We start from the raw sequence: 22,160 nt of genomic DNA on the forward strand, positions 1-22,160 counted from the left end.
AGTTTAAGGATTAAGATAGAGATGAGGACCCATGAGATCCACACTCCGTCCAATCAAATCCCGACTGAAGTGTTCTTTGCCTGCCCACCCCAAAAGAAAGCTCTCCCCAGGATGCCTCGCTCTCCTTGAAGGGGCTCCTCCCCTTCTGAATGTTGTTTTCGCCACTGGCTCCCAATCTGAAAATAAAAATAAAAAATGAAAGTGAAAAAGAAGGGGGCACAAATGCCCTTTGTGGATGGATTAGGATAGTCTGATTCCTGATGAGTCCCTGCGGCCCTGTCTCTCACAGGCAAATGAAAACAGACTGGAAGTTTCACAACTTTATAGAGGGGAAGTGACTCACAGGCTTGAAATTTAAAAAGAGGCTTTCTTGTAGGGAAAAGGGCAGAACAAAGATGTCAGATTAGAAAAAGTCATGAGGGATGAGGGGGAACGACAGTGGACAGACCAGCTATCTGCTTAGAGTAACACCAAGCAGGAAGGAATTATTTGACCGTTTTTTATTTTTATATCATCATCATCATCATCATCAGAAGAAGAAGAATTGGGGGTGGGGTTGTGGGGACAGGGTCTTGTTATGTAGCCTGGTTGGCTTAATACACATTATGTAGCCTAGCCTGGTCTCAAACTTGTAGCAATCCCTCTGCCTCAGACTCCTCAGTGCTTCAGTTTACAACCGTTACTTCAGTTCCTAGTGATGCAATGTTGTCTTCCGGCCTCAGATAAGGTGGCATATAAACACTCACACAAAACAGAATCTTTTTTTTTTTTTTTTTTTTTTTTTTGGGGGGTTTTCGAGACAGGGTTTCTCTGTAGCTTTGGAGCCTGTCCTGGAACTAGCTCTTGTAGACCAGGCTGATCTCGAACTCACAGAGATCCGCCTGCCTCTGCCTCCCAAGTGCTGGGATTAAAGGCGTGTGCCACCACCGCCCAGCCTCAGAACAGAATCTTAAAAAAAAAAAAAAAAAAAAAAAAACACTCAGAACTTCTTTGACATTTTGGACTTCTTCAGACATTTTATGGCTTACTTTTTGTTGTTGTTGTTGTTAACACAGCGGTGTCTTTTGCTGTGCTGGCGGTCGATCCAGACGTACATTTTAACGAGCCAGTTGGACCCTTGGACGCTTAAAAAAGCAAAAGTAGCACTGGCATGCTTTTTGCACGATGCAACATTGGTTAAGTGATTGACGTGGAGGTGGCGGCTGCCCAGAGTTCAAATTCCACAGCTCCAGAAGCAGCTTCCATAAGCCTTGTTTAGTGGGATCCAGCGCTGTTGCTGCTTCCCTTACTACATCCTCTGATGACAGGGGAACTGCACGGCTAGGGCTTGAGGGAGTATCCTTCCTAAACCTGTTCCCTCTAGTTTCCCTTGCAAGGAGTCAAAAGGCATGAACCTCTACCTTTCCCGGGAAAGACATTCTCTGAACCCTTATGACTTCAGATGGCTGCACAACTTTCCAGATCAATAACCCGGTTCACACCCATGCATCCTACACAGGGGTGAAAACGCCTCGGATGTTGATTATTAAGTTCCCTACAACAAACAGACAACAAACAAACAAACAAAAAAACATTGCATACTGGGCAGGGCAGTAGTGGCACAAATCTTTAATCCCCCCCTTCAGGAGGCAGAGGCAGGTGGATCTCTGAGTTCGAGGCCAGCATGGTCTACAGAGTAAGTTCCAGGACAACCAGAATTGTAGATTGAGACCCCGTCTCGAAGTGAAACAAAACAAAAACATTTCATGAGTCACAGCCAAGTTGGCTGTCTTCCTTAGTTTTGGGCTGCTATCACTCCAGGGCGATTTGGAGTTATCTTGCTGAAGAAAACACAGAAAGCAGTGCCAAGCTTTGTTTTTGGAAATCCAGATTAACCTTTCAATTAGAAACGTTTGATAACTTGTCTCAGTTCGAGAACAGGGTATTTCTCTGGCATGGGACTTGCAACTGACTCCTGCTGCAGTTTCCCAAGTGGTGAACCAACCACATCCCGCTGATGAATTGTTTAAATCCAATGAGCAGTAAACCAAAAATCTCTACAGGTCGTTATTGTGTTGGAATTTCACAGATCTTTGTTACTTTCTTGGCCCAAAGTAAAAGTTAGAACCGCGACTTCATTTTTGAAGAGTTCTTTTCTTGAGGGATATTTAATTTGTGTGCATTTTCCAACGCCCCCGACCCCGACCCAAGTCGTAGGCCTCGCTCCCAGGGTTCCCGGTCTCCTAGCACCGGGCTGGGATTTCCTGGCACTGGGCTTGAGTCCCTTGCCAGGGAAGTCCCTAGTCTCCCGGCTCTAGGCTGGGATCCACTCTCCCGGGCGTGTCCCTGGTCTTCTGACTTCAGGCTGGGCTCGGCTCGCTTGGCCTGGGTTCCCACCTCCCCGCTGGGCGGCACCAGCGACCCAGCCCCGCCTGTCTTTAGCTGGAACCGGGTTCAGCTGCTGCCGGTGGCTAGGCTATCACGTGTCACGGAGGCCTGGGCGGGGCAGCCAGGCGCTTTTTAGCGGTTGCTCGGGGCTGCCCTGCTGTGCTGCGGGCTGGACCGTGCCGACTTGATCTTTGTTCTGCTCTCCGGGCCGTTAGGTGGGTGCTGCACCGGATCATCAGGTCCCCCAGGCGGCCGCCGCTCAGCTTGCTCTGGGCTCGGGACTGCAGCAGCGGGTGGCGGCTGTACGCGCGCAGTTCCGGGCTAGCTCTCGCTTTTGTTTCAGAGGTTTACTTTCTGCTTGTACTTCCGTCTGGGCTGTGGTGGAGCAACTTGCGTTTGTCCTTTAAACGTTTAAAGGGAAACACCTTACAGAAGTACTTATGGGGGTGCGTAGAGGGAATGGTCTCGTTTATTCTTTAGCGCCTCACTAGGCAGCGCCGTCTGCTCTCCGGCTCTCCAGAGCCCAAGCTGGCCTTGAACTCTCGTTCTCCCCTGTCTCAGCGCAGGGATCACAGCACCATCCTACCCTTGGGAAACGTCGTAAAGTGCTATTTTACGGGCTGCACTAAGGAATGGATACTGGTCTCGAAGCTTCCGCCTTCAGGGCAATTGTTGTGGAACTGGGACCTGAACTGTGGCTGGACAGGTTCTGCTGCTGGACAGACAAACGGCAGTTTCGTGTGGGTGTGGGTCACTGGGTAGCTAAATTTTACAGCTAGCGCCTCTCCTGAGATGTTCCTAAATTCCCTGGAGCGGCTCTTTCTTGAGCTCAGTCGGCATAAGGCATTCACTGCTAGTTTTAATCTTTTATCATACGGATGGTAGTTTGAGAGTCCGGAGGCTGTGAGCTGGTGTGGCCTGTACCTAATTCCAACACTAGGGAGGTTAAATTAGGAGGACCAGACTGGGCTTTAGACTGACCGAGACTTGTGTAAATCAAGGGCACGCCTTTAATTCTTGGGATTCTGTCACAGAAACCGACGTATCTGTTTCTTTACATCGAATTGTTTGCCTTTCTGGTTAGCATTTTTTAAAAGAGGTTGCCCTTCAAAGACGTTTCTAGTGTCCTGGTTAAGAGACAGGACACGTGCTAATGACTGCTCTTTCCTGTTGAAAGTTCTTAAACTGCTCTGGAGCCTCATCTAGCGTCAGGCTGTTGGCGCTGCAGAGGGCTGAGTTAGCCGGTGAGAAACTGAAACTTTATCTGCCAGAATTGAGCGCCTTCCTGGGTTGGAGAAGGAATTGCTTCCCAGTGTTCTGAAATCAGTTTCTTTTCTCTCCAGGTTTCTTTTTTTCTCCAGGAGGAAAAAATGGCGTCAGTTGCAATTGATCCACAACCGGTATGATTTTTTTTAGATACCCGTTTCGTGGCCCCTTTCTCTCTTCTGTTTTGAGTCATTAATATCCACTACTCTCTGGTTGCAGAGCGTGGTGACCAGGGTGGCCAACTTGCCCTTGGTGAGCTCAACCTATGACCTGGTGTCCTCGGCTTATATCAGTACAAAGGACCAGCATCCGTATTTGAGATCTGTGTGTGAGATGGCAGAGAAGGGCGTGAAGACCGTGACCTCGGTGGCTGTGACAAGTGCGCTGCCCATCATCCAGAAGCTGGAGCCACAAAGTGAGTTCAGATTTTCCAGCCAATATTGAGCCCAAGGGATTGGTAGGGTGAGTTCTAAGTTAACACCAGGAAACCCTCAGGCCTTCCTGAAACACAAATCCACCTGTGTAGAAGCTGTCTGGTGACCCTCATTGTCACAAAGGGACCACTTTGTAGCCACATTCTCTAATAGGAACTTCCCAACCAGGCATGGTAGCTCATACCTGTCATCCTAACTGCTTTGGAGGGGAGATGGAGGAGTGTCAGCTGAAGGTCAGCCATGGCTACACAGTGAACTCCAGGCTGCCTGGGTTGTATGAGACACTGTCTCAAAAAGAAAAAAATAATAAGGCTACACTTGGTGTATGCATTTAGTCCCAGAACTCTGGAAGCGGAGGCAGGCAGATCTTTGAGTTCAAAGCCAGCCTGCTCTACCTAGCAAAATCCAGGCTAGCCAAAGCTACATAGTGAGACCTTGTCTCCAGACAAAAAAACAAACCAAAAACAAAAGAAAGAGTAAATTTCAGAAATGCTTTTGTGTTAGTAATTGAAATTACAAAGGAATCATCTGGGGGGGGGTGGACTGAGTTAACTTTCTCATTCAAATGTGCATATAGAAAATTTTTATTATATTTTAAATTATTTTGTGTCTGGTTGTGTGTCTGCGTTTGTGTGTAGGTGTATGCCATGACCCTGGTCAGAGAATAACACTGATCAGTTCAGATCATCAGGCTTGGCAGCAAGCAAGCCTACTCACCGAGCTATCTTGCCTGCCCAAACTTTTAAGGAAAACAAAACTGCATTCTTGCTATTTTTTGTAATAAGGTGAAATTAAAGCCAAATAAAGGCCCAAGGTATGTCGCATGTGTTCTATACTTCAGTGACCATTTCCCTTTGTTTCCTGTTTCCTGCAGTTGCTGTTGCCAATACCTACGCCTGCAAGGGGCTAGACAGGATCGAGGAGAGACTGCCTATTCTGAATCAGCCTACTGCTGAGGTGAGCTTGGGACAGCGCTGAGGCCCAGACTCTGTGTGCCACAAACACACAAGTAGCTTGCCCTTAAGCTCGAGCTGGGTGTAGTTTTGAAGGAATAATGGCTGCCCCCTGACTTCCTGAACTGTTGCTGGGTTAAGTCCAAGAAGCAGAGAGGAACTAGCTGCTTTTGGTTAGAATGCTTTTAAGCCTCTCTCTGTCAGTTTGTCACTTGGCTCCCGCTGTGATACTTCTCTTAAATAACTGGTCCCCTACGGACGTGGATAGAGCTGGGTGCAGGTCTGGGCTAGCTTTGTTTAATGCTGGTAGGAACCACAAGCATACGTGACACTAGCCACTGTTGGGAAATGGTTGCCTAATCTCTCCTCGTGATTCTTTTTTTTTTTTTAAATATTTTATTTATTTATTTATTATGTATACAGTGTTCTGTCTGTGTGTATGCCTGCAGGCCAGAAGAGGGCACCAGACCATTATGGATGGTTGTGAGCCACCATGTGGTTGCTGGGAATTGAACTCAGGACCTTTGGAAGAGCAGGCAATGCTCTTAACCACTGAGCCATCTCTCCAGCCCCTATCCTCGTGATTCTGTAGCTCAGATCATGCCCTGAATTTCTTTCTGGGGAAGAATACAGCATTGCACAAAATGACAGGGGCAAACAGGGCTGTGTCTTTCACCACTGAAATCGGCGGGTTTTGTGGACAGCCTTTACAGTACTTTCATAGGTCGCTAAAATTTTCACTTACGTTGCTTGAGGCTATTGTAAGGATAGGAATTCTTTTCTATTTGGGTTATTTAAATTTTGATGAGGGGTTGGTTAGTGTGGTGACGCATTGGCTAGGGCTCTAAGCAGAGGCAGGGTATTCCTGTGAGTTCAAGACCAGTCTGGTTTACATAACAAGTTCTCAGCCAGCAGGGCTGTGCAATAAGACCCTTTCTCAAAAAAAAAAAAAAAAAAAAAAAGGTTTTATGATGACTTGTTTATAATATTCAGCATAACTTAAGAACTGGGTTATAGCCGGGCGGTGGTGGCGCACGCCTTTAATCCCAGCACTCGGGAGGCAGAGGCAGGCGGATCTCTGTGAGTTCGAGACCAGCCTGGTCTACAAGAGCTAGTTCCAGGACAGGCTCCAAAACCACAGAGAAACCCTGTCTCGAAAAACCCAAAAAAAAAAAAAAAACAAAAACTGGGTTATAGTTCATTGCTTGCCTACTGTGTACAAGGCCCCGAGTTTGACCTGCAACACCATAACAAAAAATAGTCAATTTATTATATTTCAAACGAAATAAAAAAAAATAGGTTGGGATATTAAACTGAAAGCTTTATAAATTGTAGGGTTTTTTTGTTGTTGTTGTTCCATTTTGTTTTTGTTTTTTGAGATAGGGTTTTTCTGTGTAACAGCTCTTTTGATAACAGCATTTCTCCACGTTGCCTGCAACGTGGAGCTCCTTGTAGCTATGTGCCACCCTACCCTGTGTCTTTTGCCATCCTTCCTCGTCCCTGTCATTCTTCTCTTTAACCTAGACAACCCTGTGTGCCGGTACCCAGAGGACCAAGTTCAGCTTGGTCTGCAGTTTTCTTTCTGGAATGACGTTACTTCTGAATGCGTAATCTAAAGTTATATAATCTCACCAGGAGTTAATACGTTTCCGCTTTTGTTTTTTGGGAGGTATAGGGTCTCTTAGCCTAGGCTGTTCTTGGATTCCCTTTGTAGGTAAGGGTGGCGCTAAACTGCTGATCCTCCTGCCTCTACCTCCCAAATGCTGGGGTTGTAGGCTTGTAGACTAGCATGCACCCTTTTTATGGTGCCAGCTCAAACCCAGGGTTTCATGCTGTATAAATACTCCAGTAACTGAGCTACATCCCCAGCCTACCACCCTTCTTCAGCGGCTTTATCCTCTACTTTTACCTATACACAAATGTATAGGTAACATTGTAAAGATTTTTTAGGGGGGCGAGGCAGAGGTTGCTGAGGGTTGAACCCAGAGCTTTTGGGTTTATTTTGGTTTTGAGCCATAGTTTCCTTGTGTATCAGAACTCGAACTCCAACCCAGCCTCTTGAGTGCCAAAATTATAAGCATGAGCCTCCAGTCTAAGATAAAGTTTTGAAAATTACTGTATGTAAGTTAACTTTGTGTGGGGTAACTGGTGTGTCTGTGCCACAGTGCATGTGTGGGGGTCAGAAGACAGCTTGAGGGAGTGGGTTCTCTCCCTCCACCAGGATGAGAGCTCAAGTCTTCTGGCTCAGTAGCACTTGCTTTGGTCTGCTGGGCCATCTTATTAGCCCTAAGATAAATTCATTTTTGTTATTTTTGGGTTTTTTGGATACAGCGTTTCTCCACATAGCCTAGGCTATAGACCAGGCTGACCTCCCAGGTTTCTAAGATAAGTTATTAATGGGCAAATCAAAGCCAGTCATGGGGACACACACCTTTAATCCCAGCATTCAGGAGGCAGAGGTAATTGAATCTGAATTCCAGGTCATTAAGGGCAGTGTTGTATGAGAACCCTGTCTCAAACAAGAAACACAAAACCAAAACAACTTGCCTTAATAAATAATTTCGTGTTTATTTATTTTACTTGCATATCTAACAATCCTTAAAGAATGCATGGATGTAGGACAAAGCGTCCTGACAGAGACTTTTAGCCTCACTGAATCTTAATGCTATGCCCAAGACCAGGTGAAAAGATGCGTGTTCAGCCCGTCTTTAACTACGCAGCCTTTGTAAAAGCCTAAGTGTGTATTCGCCCATTTTTCTCACAAGCCGGCTTGTCTGTTCTTCTTGCAGATTGTTGCCAACGCCAAAGGTGCTGTGACTGGGGCCAAAGATGCAGTGACGACCACTGTGGCTGGGGCCAAAGATTCTGTAGCCAGCACTATCACGGGGGTGGTGGACAAGACCAAAGGAGCAGTGACTGGCAGCGTGGAGAGGACCAAGTCTGTAGTCAACGGCGGCATCAACACGGTTTTGGGGAGTCGGGTGGTGCAGCTCGTGAGCAGCGGGGTAGAAAATGCACTTGCCAAGTCGGAGCTCCTGGTAGACCAGTACCTCCCTCTCACTCAGGAAGAGCTAGGTAATGTTGCTTTTATGCTGAAGTGATTTATGATTCCCTTTTTAAAACTTTGTTCATTTATTTAGACACAGGTCTCACTATGTAGCCCTGGCTGGCCTATAGCTCTCTATGTAGACTAGGTTGGCCTTGAACTCATAGAGATCTGACTGTCCATCTCTGGAGTGCAGGGATAAATGTACACCACCATGACTGGCCAAGAGCTATCATTAACCTTTAATTAATTGGTTAATCAAATTATATTTTATTATTTTGCATATGGCGTACACACATGCTATGATGCACATGCGGAAGACAAAGGAGGAGTTGCCGGGCCGATTCTGTCCCACCTGCATGCGTGTCTCAGTCACTGTTCTGTTGCTGTGATAAAACACCATGACCAAGGCAACTTATTAGAGAAAGCTTTTAATTGGACGTAAGGTTTCAGAGCCTTAGAGGCCATGACGGTGGAACAAAAACATGGCAGCTGGTCAGCTGAGAGCTCATGTCTTCGTGAGCAGCCCAGAGGCAGAGAGAGCACGCTGGGAATGACACCAGTCTTTTGAAACCCCAAAGCCTGCGCTGTGACAGACCTGTGGTCCATCAAGGCCACGCCTCTTAATCCTTCCCACACAGTTCGAGCAACTGGGGACCAAGTATTCAACCAAAAGCCTCCGACTGTTCTCATTCAGACCACTACAGTGTGGGTGCTGGGGATCAGACTCAGGTCACCAGGCTAAGTGATGCCTCTGCCCACTGAGCCAGATGTTGCCTTTCACATTTTTTTTTCTTGTAAGACAGGGTCTCTTATGACCCAGGCTGGCCTTGAACTTACTATGTAGCTGAGGATGACTTTGATCCTTCTGGCTCTACCACACTCCTTGCCACTTATTTATTTATTTATTTGCTTGTTTGTTTGTTTGTTTATTTTTACTGAGACAGGGTCTCACACAGCCCAAGCTGGCCTTAGATTCACTAGGTAGATAACTCCTGATCTCCTAAGTGCTGGTATTGTAGGTGTGCACATAGTAAGTTCCAGTCCAGCCAGGATTGCATAGTGAACATTTCTCAAAAAACAAAACGGGGTATGGAGGCTTATGCCTGTAATCCCAGCTCTAGGGGAGCAGAGGCAGGAGGAGGATCCAGAATTTTCTCCAGCCAGGGGTGGGAGAAATGGCTCAGTGGAAGAACCTGGGTTCAGTTTTCAGGACCCACATGGGGGCTTCCAACTGTCTGACTCAGTGCCGGGGGCTCTAGCACTACACACACATGTGATGCACAGACGTACATGAAGGCAAAGCACACAGAATCAAAGTAAGTAAATTAAAAAAAAACCAAAACCAAAACCTTAAACCTTAAATTTTTTTTTTTTTTTTAAATTTTTCGAAGCAGGGTTTCTCCGTAGCTTTTTGGTTCCTGTCCTGGAACTAGCTCTTGTAGACAGGCTGGCCTCGAACTCACAGAGATCCGCCTGCCTCTGCCTCCCAAGTGCTGGGATTAAAGGCGTGCGCCACCACCGCCCGGCTAAACCTTAAAAAGTTTAAAGCCATTCTTGGTTATATAGCCTTAGTGGTCCTTAGGTATCAGGACCCACGTGGTACTGCTTGTACCATGTGCCAGGTCTATGTTGCTAAGACTTCATGTTGGTGAGAAAAAGCATGTGTAAACACACATGCGTGTGTGTGTATATATAAGTGTGTAACAGATACAGTGGACAGTTTCAAAACGTCCTTGTTGGGATCACAGCTGAGACTCCCTGTTTATTTTCTCTTTTTCTTTTTGTCTTTTATTTCCAGAGACAGAAGCAAAAAAGGTGGAAGGATTTGATGTGGTTCAGAAGCCAAGTTACTATGTAAGACTGGGGTCCCTGTCCACCAAGCTCCGCTCCCGGGCCTATCAGCAGGCTCTCAGCAGGGTTAAAGATGCCAAACAGAAAAGCCAGGAGACCATTTCTCAGCTTCATTCCACTGTCCGTCTGGTGAGTACGGTATTGTTTTAAGGATGAGAGTAGATGTAATTAGGAAATTTAAGAATTTCAATATTGTATATGAATAGTCCAGGGAGGAGAATGGGTCATGCTCAGATGACTCTAGAGAAGGAGGTAAAACTCGATCTCCTGGGTGACAGTGCAGCCACCTCCCTGTTCTCTGGCACCCACAGAATGTGATGCTGTTGCCAATGATCCAGAGACAGGGTTGGGAACTTCCACAGAACTCCAGTGCTCATAAGATCAGCTCTGTGGGGCTGGAGAGATGGCTTGGAAGTTGAGAGCACTTGTTGCACCTGCAAAACACCCTGAGGGGTTATCAGCGTGCGTGCCCACACCCACACCAGTAGTTCAGAAGTCCTTGTAACTCTAGTTTCAGCAGATCCAACACCTTCTTCTGGCCTTTGAGGGTACCAGGTGTGCACATTGTGCAATACATACATGCATACATACATACATGCCCACATACATACACACACGTACATGCATACATGTAGTCATGCACATAACATAAAAATAGGTCATCTAAAAAAACAAAACAATGACAATAAATACTTACTTTAATCCTAGCTCTCAGGGAGGGGCAGGTAGTAGGATCTCTGTGAGTTTGATACCAGCCTAGTCTACATAGCACACTCTTGGACAGCCAGGACTAAGACTTTGGCTCAAAAAAACTAAACAATCAGATAATCAGGCTATTCTAGAAAGTATAAATGTATATCTTGAGCAATTTTCCTTAGATTTTTGCCTTACAGATACTTTGTTTTTTTTTTTTTTTTTTTGTTTTTCGAGACAGGGTTTCTCTGTGGCTTTGGACCTGTCCTGGAACTAGCTCTTGTAGACCAGGCTGGTCTCGAACTCACAGAGATTCACCTGCCTCTGCCTCCCAAGTGCTGGGATTAAAGGCGTGCGCCACCACCGCCTGGCCAGATACTTTATTTATTTATTTTTTTGGTTTTCCGAGACAGAGTTTCCTTGTGTAGCCCTGGCTGTCCTTGAACTCGCTCTGTAAACCAGGCTGGTTTTGAACTCAGAGATCCACCTGCTTCTGCCTCCTGAGTGCTAGGATTAAAGGAGTGCACCACCACCACCTGGCTACAGATACTTCTTTTACTTTATAGTTGCAAGAGACCCTAACAGTGCACAGCAAGAGTGGGGGCAGGTTTGTGCAATACATCACAATAGATTGTTGTGCAGCCATTAAGGACTGCCAAGTTAAAGAACGGCATGTATGGTACTGAGTGTTAGTTTCTTCTCGGAAGAACAGGTGGCTGGTGACAAGGAAGAGGAAGGCAGAATTCTCTTCCTCATTTTTTTTTTTTGTTTTTGTTTTTGAGACAGTCTGGCTTGCTGTGTAGTTCAGTCTGGTTGCTTCAGACTTGTAGCAATTCTCTTGCCTCTGCCTTCCAAGTGCTGGGATTACAGGCACGCACCACCATGCCTGGGCCTCCTTCCTTTATTTTTTTCCCCCATGCTTTTTCCTTCTTTTAATTCTCATTTACCCTTCAGGCAAATATAAACTCTATTACGCTTTACCTGTGTAACATGGAGGGGGCCTGCTTGTTTGTTGGGGTTTTTCTGTCCTCCCACCAGGTCCCCCACAACTGTTTAGTCCCAAAGAAAATCACACATAGATTTCTATAAGTTATAAAGATGACTGGCCCATTAGCTCTAGCCTCTCACTGGCTAACTCTCACATCTTGATTAACCCATTTTTCTGATCTATGTTAGCCATGTGGCTCAGTACCTTTTTTCAGTGGGGCAGACACATCCTGCTGCTTTAGGTGGTCTGGGCAGGAGAGGGATGAATCAGCTTCCTTCTTCCCAGAATTCTCCTGTTCTCATTACATCATTTCTACTTCCTGTCTGGTTTTCCCGCCTATATTTCCTGCCTGGCCAATCAGCGTTTATTTATAACATGATTGACAGAATACAGATAATTCTTCCGCACCATACCTGTGCTAAACAGGAGCCACATTGGGCCCCGGCAATTTACTAGTGGCATAGAGGCAATGAAGAGCCCCTGCTCCTTGGCATGGTGCCACGTCGATCAGTAACTGCAGCTCTCCTTGAACTCTTGCAGCAATCTGTGGTCACCTGTGTGTGCCACGGAGCTGCAATCCTATGGAAAAGGAAGGGATGGCTGTGTTCACCTGTTTCGTTTCATCACAGATTGAATTCGCCAGGAAAAACATGCAGGGTGCCCAGGATAAGCTCTCTGTCTCGTGGGTGGAGTGGAAGAGAAGCATGGGCTACGATGACACTGACGAGTCCCACTGTGTGGAGGTGAGACGTGTCACCATGTTTCCCTATGAATCCTCACAGAATGTCTTTCTATCAGCCCAGCCTCGTGGCACAGACCTGGAATCCCAGCTACCCTGGGGTGTTGAGGGAGGAAGGTGACAGATTTAAGGCCAGCCTGGGCCTATCTCAAAATAAACAGAGGGGCTGGTAAGAAGTAGTAAGCAGATAGAGAGGTACTTCCAACCCACATGGTAGAAGGAGCTAACTAACCAAGTCCCTCAGGTTCTCCTTTGACCTCTGCGTAAGTACACATAATACATGTAATTTAAATATTATTTTTAGAAGTCAGGAGCGGACTGGGGTGTAGCTCAGGGGTGCAAGCTTCTGCCTTCAAATGGGTGAGTCAGGTGGCTTCTGGGAAGGATCAGAACACAGCTGAGAACCAACGGTAAACTAGTGAAAGAGTGGGCGCTAATGCTCAATCATACAAAGTGTAATCTTACAAAATGGATCTTTGTGTCCCCAGGGCCAGTGTGCCTCTGAAATCCATATCAATTGTTTGTTCATATTGTGTCTATGTATTTGAGAATAGAATATCTAAATTAAACTATCAACAGGGAGTATATGTTTTGATGTCTGCTCTCTCCTGCTTGCTGTTCTTCTTTTTAAGACAATGATGACCTTTGCAGTCACTAGTTCAAATCTCCTACCTAGCTACTTTCCCGCTATTAGAGCAAATTACTTAAACTCTAAGCATATGTTCCTAGCAGTGAAATAGGATTAGAACTGCTGCATACAGTATTGTTATAAGGGTTATTAAAAAATCAAATTGGTTGCGGGCTTAGCTCAGTGACAGAGCATTCCTCCCTGGGGGAAAAGAAGCAGTCAGGAGTCAGCAAAGCTGCATGTATTGGATGTCTGTATGCATACCTAGCCAGCATGCTGTGGTACCATTGGATCCGCTGCTAATTCTTGAATGTGTTTTATTTTTAGCACATCGAGTCACGTACTCTGGCTATCGCCCGCAACCTGACTCAGCAGCTCCAAACTACGTGCCAGACTCTCCTGACCAACGTCCAAGGGTTACCACAGAATGTCCAAGATCAGGCCAACCACTTGGGGGTGATGGCAGGCGACATCTACTCGGTGTTCCGCAATGCTGCCTCCTTTAAGGAAGTGTCTGACGGCTTCCTCACTTCCAGTAAGGGGCAGCTGCAGAAAATGAAAGAATCCTTAGATGATGTGATGGATTACCTTGTTAACAACACGCCTCTCAACTGGCTGGTAGGTCCCTTTTATCCTCAGTCTACCGAGTCTCAGAATGCAGAGGTGGACAAGACCAGCCAGAAGGTCCAGCAGCCTGAGCTCAAAACTCACTAAACCTGTCCTTGTCACCAGTGCATGATGTTAGCCGGGTGATGCCCTTTGCTAGTTTGAAATTAACCCAATAGATGATTTTAGATCGGAAAAGGAGCTAGTTCAGACAAAGGCCCTCATTATGGTCATCAGTGGCTGAATTAAGAGCTCTAAAGATGCGGCATTGCCACATGACCTTTGCCCCCCTGGCTGGGAAGTGGAACGTGTTAGGCACATGAGAGCCTACCAGAACTTAAAAGCCCAGGTGTACTTCCACGTTCTTGTCTGTGGCCTTTGTGCTATTGGCTGTAAACGTCTGTCTGTACTGAATAAAGATTCATCCGTGTGGCTTCATTTGCTCCTGAGTGTCCTGTGTCTTCTGAGCTGGCTTCGTCCTTGTTCATCTCAAGGGGCATGCTTGAGCAATTTGAATTTAGAGTTTTTTTTATTCCCTATGGAGAAATGCCGCCTTTGGATTCAATGAAATTCAGAGCAGGGTGGAGCACTTTTATGGCTGTGTCATGTGGGCTTTGTGTGTTGCTTTCGTTGGCCTGCTTGATCTGCATGGGTTCCAGTTGGCCTGGTGGGAGGTCAGCAGGGTAAACGGCACTGGGGGACAGCAACTGATCTGAAGATTTCAAACAAATCCAAAGCTAATATGAGGCTAAATGCATTGTTACTGTTACTCCGAGGGGTGATGAGAGAGGATCACTTGAGCCCCTGGGGATTAGAGAGCAGCCTGGGCATCAGGGAAGTCCCCATAGAAGGAGTAAAGGGTCAGTAAATGGACTCAGCAGGCAAAGATGCTACCTGCCAAACCTATTGACTTGGGCTCAAGACCCACCCCATGACAAAGGGATAGAGCTGACCCTAAATGTTGTTCTCTGAGTTCCTTATGCACAAGCATGCACACGCAACACACACATACACAGGCCAGGGGATGGTGGCTCATGCCTGTTATCCCAACATTCTGAAGGCAGAGGCAGGTGAATGTCTAAGTGTGAGGGTAGCCTGGTCTACATAGCAAGATCTAGGACATCAGGGCGACATAGAGAAACCCTGGGTGCTAAACAAAGCAAAAACACAATGGAAGTGTGCAGCATCTTTTAATTTAAAAAAAAAAAAGAATTATAAAAAGGGGGGTGACTGGAGAGATGGCTCAAGGGTTAAGAGCACTAGTTGGGCTCAATTCCCAGTAAGGCACATGGCAGCTCAGAACGGTAACTCCAGTCCCAAGGGAATCCAGTACACCCATTCACATAGAATAAAAAAGAAAGAAAACCATGATGCTATCTTTAAGAGGCCAGAAAACAGTCTATGGCCATACTTCTCTGCACATTCTTTTGAGCCTGGAGAAATAAAAATTCAACAGGAAACAAGAAGCGGTGCATGGGGCCATGGCAGTACATGCCTTGAATCTTAGTGTGCAGGAGATAGAAGAGAACCAAAGTTCCAGAATAGTCCCAGTGTGTGATGGTTTAACCCAGCACTCCAGAGGCAGAGGCACTACGATCTCCAAGTTTGGAGACCTGGGCTACATGAGACCCTATCTCAGAAAAAAAAACAGAGACCATAAAGGAGAAACATTTTTCATGTATATGTTAGAATTTTTTTTTTTTTTTTTTTTTGGATTTTCGAGACAGGGTTTCTCCTGAAACTAGTTCTGTAGACCAGGCTGGACTCGAACTCACAGAGATCCGCCTGCCTCTGCCTCCCGAGTGCTGGGATTAAAGGCGTGCGCCACCACCGCCCGGCTGTATGTTAGAATTTTATTAGGAAACAGTTGTTCAGTTGCCAGCTGGCCCAACCCCTGGCAGGATTTTAAAACATTTTCTTTAGATTTATTATGTGTGTTTGAGTGTTTGGCCTCCATGTATGTATGTGTACTATGTGCATGCCTGATACCTGGGAAGGTCAGAAGAGGACATTGGGTCCCTCAACATGTGAGTGCCAGGGAGGAGCCAGTGTTCCCCACAGCTGGCCTTCTCTCCAGCCAGCCAGCCCCCCAGGGATTTTTTTTTTTTTAAGATTTATTTATTATGTATACAACATTTTGCCTCGATGTATGCCCGTACGCCAGAGGAGGGCGCCAGATCTCAGTACAGATGGTTGTGAGCCACCATGTGGTTGCTGGGAATTGAACTCAGGACCTCTGGAAGAGCAGCCAGTGCTCTTAACCTCTGAGCCATCTCTCCAGCCCCCCCCCCCCCCGGGATTTTCTTAAGTCCAGAGAAAGGTCTGGTCACAGCGGGCTGCTTTGCTGAAAAGGAATAAAGGACAGGAAGCGATTGGGTATTTGCATAGCTCCCCACCCCCCAAGACAGCGGATTTTTCTTTCCCCAAGAGCCCAGTTATAAAGTAAGTCACAAGTGAGATTGCTCATTGTCCACTTGCCTGGATAACTGTACGAGCTATTTCTGTGTGGGGAAACAATTTCAGTCATTGGTGAGATGCCCATAGGAGGACGTGTGAATAATTTGACATAAGATCTCTAAGCAATCTGTCTGTGGTAGCTGGGCTTCTAGTCCTTTTAAGGGTGGCCTGTCATTCAGGACTGGTCCTGAGTCTCCTTGTCACAAAGCTGCAGTCTTATCAAGCTTTCAAAACTGCAAATGCAAACTGGGGGTGCAGCTAGCTGGTGGAGTGCTGTCCTGGCATGCTCTAAACCCTGGCTGGGTTCAGTCCCTAACACCTCATAAACGAGGTGTGGTCACTGCTGGGATCCTAGCATTTTAGAGAGCTGGCAGGAAGAGCACAAGTTCAAGATCATCCATGTCTATAGACTGAGTTCAGGGACAGCCTGGGCTACATGGAACTCTAAAAGAAACCTAAAAAGTATTTTCAGGACAGCAAATCCCAGGGGCTGAGGAGATGCCTGATTGGTTAGGAGCACTGGCTGCTCTTGCAGAGAGGAACTGGTTTCCTTTCCTAGTATCTGACGAAGGCTCACAGCTGCTGTAGCCAAGTTCCAGCGACTCTGATGCCCTCTTCTAGTCATGGTGGGCATTGAATGCACATGTACACATGCATACCATCAAGCAAAACTCCTATGGATAAAGTAATATTTTTAAAAATAGAATGTTTTAAGAAAGAGTCACACTCTGCCAGTCATGCTAAGAAGTAAACAAGGCTACCGTTTGCCAGAACAAAATTCAAAAAAAGGTGGCCTCTGCCCTGACTCATACCTTCCCATGAAAATAAGAAAGAGCATGTGACTTTACCTGTGTTCTTGTTGTGTGGCTAGGACTTGCTGGCATCCTGATAGCTGTCCTTGTTTGGCAGATACAGACCAGTTTCAGGAGAGGTAGATTATTCATGGGTCTCTGCTTAATTTTTTTTCTTAGTTCAAATCGGTCATAATCTTTCCATTCTGTGCGGCAAAAGTGTGTGGGTAGTTTATTTCAATTAAGAATATTTTTATTTGTGGGTATAATTTTTTTTTTTACATTTGATTCTTTGGTGTGGGTGTAGGGTGCCATGATGGATGTAGAGGTCAGAGGACAATTTGTGGGAGTCCGTTTTCCCCTACTGTGTGGGTTCCCCATCAAACCCAGTTCATCAGGCTTGGCAGCGTCTGCCTTCACCCTCTGTGTTATCTCACTGGCCCTGTATGTTTTGTTTTCGAGATGGGGTCTTATTGTACCACCCAAGCTGGTCTAACTCCCGGATTCAAGCAACCTTCCTGACTCAGCCATCAGAGTGCAGGAACTGTCGGTGTGTGATATACACCTGGCTTGGAGAATTCATATGTAATAACCACACGCATGCTTTTTCTTGTTGAGACGGATTTTGTACACATCCCTGGCTGCCTTCAGCCTCTTGAGGACTGAGATTATAGGCACGGGTCACAATGCTGACTACTTAATTCTGGATGTATACTCTTGTGCTTCTCCATGACAAGGGTTTCAGTGCCAACTAAACTGATTATGAAAAGGAGATGGACTGAATAGTGATGGCGCACGCCTTTAATTTCAGCACTCGGGAGGCAGAGGCAGGCAAATCTCTGTGGGTTCGAGGCCAGTCTGGTCTATAAAGCCAGTTTCAGGACAGCCAGAACTGCTACACAGGGAAACCCTGTCTTGAAAAACAAAAACAAAACAAAAGTTTAGAAAAGGAGGCAGGTCTGAAATCTATTCTTCCTGAGAACAGGATACAACTTTTTGTTTGTTTGTTTGTTTCTCTGTTTTCACCCTGTAACAAGAACACGGAAGGAGCCGGGTGCTGCTGGGACTAAAGGTGTGTGCCACACAGGAGGCAGAGGCAGGCACTTTTCTAAGTTCAGAGCCATCTGCTCGGTCTTCCCTAACTTGCAATAGAGTGTGAGACCACCATTTGAGGGACAATGACATGTATTATCTCTAACTGACCAGTAGGGTAAGTACATGATACCAGGACATGATTAGGGAAAACACACCTCCTGTAGTACAACATTTAAGGCGCTGAGGAGCTAGTGAAGTAAAAAGAAAACTAAAATTTGTGTTGTGCTCGATGCCTCTTTTAGGGAATTACTTAAGAGGAGGAAGGGGGACAGATCTTTAAGAAGCAGTTTAGCTGGAGGGAGGAGAGAAAGCCTTGCCAGCTGGACCTCTCTTGGCTCCCTTGGGACAGGGCCAGTTAGCTCTGAGAACTGATCCAGTTCCAGGAATGACTCATACAGAGGCCTTTCTCTGTGATGGTCTAGCGACGTGTCTGTCTTTTACCCAGTAAGCTTAAGTGTTTACCGCTTTTGTCTCAAGGAAACCTGCAGGCTATCACTATAGACTTTCCACAGAGGTTGTCTGTGATCCTGGCTATTCTGTAACATTTAAAAATGGCTCCGTGGTAAAGATCTTACTTACTCCTCTGGCTTCTTCGGAGATACCATTCTCTCACCCTGTGTGCGGACGTTATTAACTCAGCTCTTTCTGGGATAGGCTCAGGACGTATTTACAGGTTTTGGTTCAGGCTAGCCTCAAATTTGATTCACAGCAATCCTCTAGCTCTAGACTGCTGAGTGCTAGGATCATACAGGCCTTTGCAACCACTTTGGCAAGTTGAGGAAGCCTTTTAACTTAAATTCACTATCCCCCTGGACCAGAGCGATGACCAGGGGTAGGGTTCAGGAGGAAAAGGCCTAACTGGAATCACACCCCCACTTCCGGGTGAAATGGTGGGAGGCAGGCGTCTGCCGCTACTGAATTTAACAGGTAGGAATGATGATTGACACAATACACATTCAGATATGTAGAAAGGTGTCAGCTGGGTGACTGCCTCAAGTGACAGGAAGTTTCAGAGGGGGCAGACAGTTAAGCGAAGTTCTTTCTTTTCTTCAGTCTTTTGTTTGTTTTTTGGTTTGAGACAGGGTTTCTCAGTGTAACAGTCCTGACTGTCCTGGAACTCACTTTGTGGACCAGGCTGATGTTGAATTCACAGAGATCTGCCTGTTTCTACCTCCCAAGTGCTGGGTTAAAGGCGTGCGCCACCACCGCCAGGCCTTTCTTTTGTTCTTGCTAAGTTTTGCTAAGTAGTCCAGCCCCAGTCTGGTGTTGGACTCCGTCTGTAGGGAACACACTCTCCACAGTCCTCAGCCCTCTCCGCGGCAGGACTATAGGATGTGACGTCATGCCCAGCTGAGATTCCTCTCTCGGTCTTGCGCAAACAGGGCCCTCAGACTAGAAAGAGGCGGGGTATAATAAGATAAAGTTTTGCATTTCACACAAGAGCCCAGTCTTCAGAGAGAGGACCTCCTAGACTTTTACCTTGGTCCTCATTTCATTTAAGTTCTGTTGGAGTGAGCCAGATACAAGATGTTGAGCCTGTATCATAATTGCCTGTACTTTGGGCGGATACTGGAAAAAAAAATCTGCTTTGTACACTTACTAGGCAGAAATGAATGTGAAAATGAAAGCAGTTACAGTATATATGGTGTGTGTGTGTGTGTGTGTGTGTGTGTAGCTGTATGAACAATAGTTCAGCAAAGGTAAAAAGAGAGCGAGGCAGAACTAAGAGCTCCCGGCCCCCTGGGCTGCAAGCACACCCGGAAGCTCTACAGACAGCATTCCCGTGTCCTCAATATGTTTAGTGCCATCTTTGGAAATGTGGGATAACAAATATGTCCATGTGTGCTATGTATTGTTGGAATGGTGCCCCCTAGGGGTTGCATGGTGAACAGCTTGCAAAACATATTCGGCATCTCTGGCTGCGCCATTAGCGTCACAGTGTGCATGTCATACTGACTCCTTCCATCACGGATGGGCATTTTCAGCAAGACACGTCTTGCAGTCCTGCTTCGACACTACATAACTGCTTGTCCTTGGCAATGAAGCTGTTAGCTTTCTGTTTTAAATTTATTTTTATTTCATGTGCTTTGGTGTTTTTGCCTGCATGTCTGTCTGCATGAAGGCGTCAGAGCCCCTGGAACCAGAGTAAGAGACAGTTATGAGCTGTCATGTGAGTGCTGGGAATTGAACCCGGGTTCTCCGGAAGGGCAGCCTGTGCTCTTAACCACGAAGCCATCTCCCAGCCACAGTTATTTATTTTCTTATTCTGGGAAATGATTTGTGAAGCATTTCCCAAAGCCCTGCAAAGGTCGGAGGCAAGATCACTACCTCTGAGCTTAAACTCCCCGAACATAGACCACGGCTGCTCTTAGCTGCTCTTTCCTGCCTATTTCCTTCACAGCACGTAGCTTCACAGTAGAGTTGGAGACAGCCTAATAGTCTAGAGAAACCTGTACACTGAATGGGTGTGGCTGGAAGGAAGGTGGATCGTCCATATGGTACTCCTTAAATGTGTGTGTACTGGGGTGGGTGCTGGAGGAGGTGCTGGTGGAGGTGGATGTACTATTGGCTTTAGGGACTAGAATTCTGCAAGAGGAACCTCCAACATTCCACAAAGAATCTGCAAAGAATTGGTGTATAGGTCACTACTGTTTATTAAGCCCCTTTCACAAGTGAGCTTACGTTACCTTTATTCTTTTTTTTTTTTTTTTTTTTTTTTTTTTTTGGTTTTTCGAGACAGGGTTTCTCTGTGGCTTTGGAGCCTTTCCTGGAACTAGCTCTGTAGACCAGGCTGGTCTCGAACTCACAGAGATCCACCTGCCTCTGCCTCCCAAGTGCTGGGATTAAAGAGTTACCTTTATTCTTTACCTTATAAGTTGGATACTTCAGATATAGGTTGACAAGAATTAAGGAGCAGAGTGGGGACTTACTCCAATGTCTTGCTGATGTCAGAGTGCATACCCGCCCCCAAATATTTTCTTTATAAGAGTTACCATGGCCATTGTGTCTCTTCAAAGCAATAGAAACCCTAACTAAGAAACCATCTAAGGTTCTTCTTTTACAGATGCTGGATTTCACTGCCATTGATTTGACATCTGAGACTGATGAAGTTCCTGATATTATACCTTTGGAAGAGGATGATTGAACCAAAGATCACACACTCACAGCCTTGTCCTCTTAGGGCAAAATGCTGCAACACAAGAAGCACTCTCTTTTTTTGAAAACGTATTACATATAATTTTTTAATATTTGCAATTGTGTTTAATCCTGTGGCTTTGGGGATTGTTAGTCTACTTTTCTGGGGAGTGCTTGATCTTAATTGTAAATGATGTGAACGTTTGTGAGAGATTGTGTTCAGCATCATGTATCATTTTCTATAATTCTTTAATGTTTAATTGCTGAAATACCTATAATAAAATTGGGCTGTTGGTCAGTGAGGTGCACACTAAAAATATAAAAATTTGGCAGTATAATCCTTGATCAGAGAGTCCTTTTTTAACTGAACATGTGCAAATTTTTGTTTTATCTTAGTATATCTTTTACTTTATTTTATTTTATTTTGTTTTTTCAAGACAGGGTTTCTCTATATAGCTTTGGAGCCTGTCCTGGAAGTCGCTCTGCAGACCAGGCTGGGCTCAAACTCATAGAGATCTGCCTGTCTCTGCCTCTTGAGTACTGGGATTAAAGACATGTGTCACCACTGTTCAGAAACATTCTTCTTTTGGTAACAGCATACTTGTGTCTCTGGAGGTCTCAGTGGGTCAGCCAGTCAAAGTTTTATGCTTTCCCTTATTCTAGAAATGACCTGTGGAATATTCCGGAGGAGTAGTGAGCAGACAAAGAGAGAAGCAAGATGGACATGCCGAACTGAGAAAAGGTACCAAGCCATGCGGCAAAGTGTAGATAAGAATTATGGGTTATTTAAAGTGTGACAGTTAGCTAGTAACAAGCCTGAGCTATAATGGCCAAGAATCTATAATTAATATTAAAGTCTGTGTGGTTGCTTGGGCATGGTTTGCAGGACAGAAACTTCTCCATACAGCGGTCATTCATTGAACAAAAGTTTGCCAACTAGGAGGAAATGTAGGAAGTACAGACCCCAAGTTCTAATCTCTCCTACTTAGGAGTGACCTTAATCAAATTGCTTCATTTCTTGGTGCCACAATTTTCTCATGTGTAAAATGAGAATTGTATTGTCAGCAGGGGTAGAGACATGGCCTAGAATAGCCACTAGGCCCGAGGA

At 45.8% G+C, this 22,160-nt stretch overlaps 2 protein-coding genes across 3 annotated transcripts in view; both read left to right on the forward strand.

Annotated features, from left to right (window-relative positions):
• Window positions 1-2,490: 2,490 nt before the first annotated feature.
• On the forward strand, window positions 2,491-21,923 carry Plin2 (perilipin 2). 2 transcript variants are annotated; one of them, XM_057785207.1, is made up of 9 exons: window positions 2,491-2,582; window positions 3,711-3,767; window positions 3,853-4,048; window positions 4,942-5,024; window positions 7,810-8,095; window positions 9,868-10,049; window positions 12,231-12,344; window positions 13,296-13,586; window positions 20,982-21,923. In XM_057785207.1, exons 2-9 carry the CDS (start codon window positions 3,738-3,740, stop codon window positions 21,060-21,062), a joined length of 1,263 nt encoding a protein of 420 aa, XP_057641190.1. In that variant the 5' UTR covers window positions 2,491-2,582; window positions 3,711-3,737; the 3' UTR covers window positions 21,063-21,923. The 2 variants fall into 2 exon arrangements, with proteins under 2 accessions (XP_057641190.1, XP_057641189.1); XM_057785206.1 differs by lacking the exon at window positions 20,982-21,923 and having other exon boundaries at window positions 13,296-14,012.
• Haus6 (HAUS augmin like complex subunit 6) overlaps window positions 21,718-22,160 on the forward strand; it is a 44,048-nt gene continuing 43,605 nt past the window's right edge. Inside the window, exon 1 of the mRNA XM_057785460.1 lies at window positions 21,718-21,794. Within this exon, the coding sequence (XP_057641443.1) occupies window positions 21,718-21,794 (77 nt within the window). The remainder of the gene's footprint in view (window positions 21,795-22,160) is intronic.

Source organism: Chionomys nivalis, chromosome 11 (genome assembly GCF_950005125.1).
Source record: "Chionomys nivalis chromosome 11, mChiNiv1.1, whole genome shotgun sequence".
NCBI classification, from domain to species: domain Eukaryota; kingdom Metazoa; phylum Chordata; class Mammalia; order Rodentia; family Cricetidae; genus Chionomys; species Chionomys nivalis.

What these genes read in the sequence shown, in the direction of transcription:
- Plin2 (XM_057785206.1), top strand. Translation starts at nt 3,738, where the DNA reads ATGGCGTCAGTTGCAATTGATCCACAACCG. An exon ending in TTGCAATTGATCCACAACCG is followed by an intron (nt 3,768 to 3,852) that starts GTATGATTTTTT and finishes CTCTGGTTGCAG; the next exon opens with AGCGTGGTGACCAGGGTGGC. An exon ending in TCTCACTCAGGAAGAGCTAG is followed by an intron (nt 8,096 to 9,867) that starts GTAATGTTGCTT and finishes TTTTATTTCCAG; the next exon opens with AGACAGAAGCAAAAAAGGTG.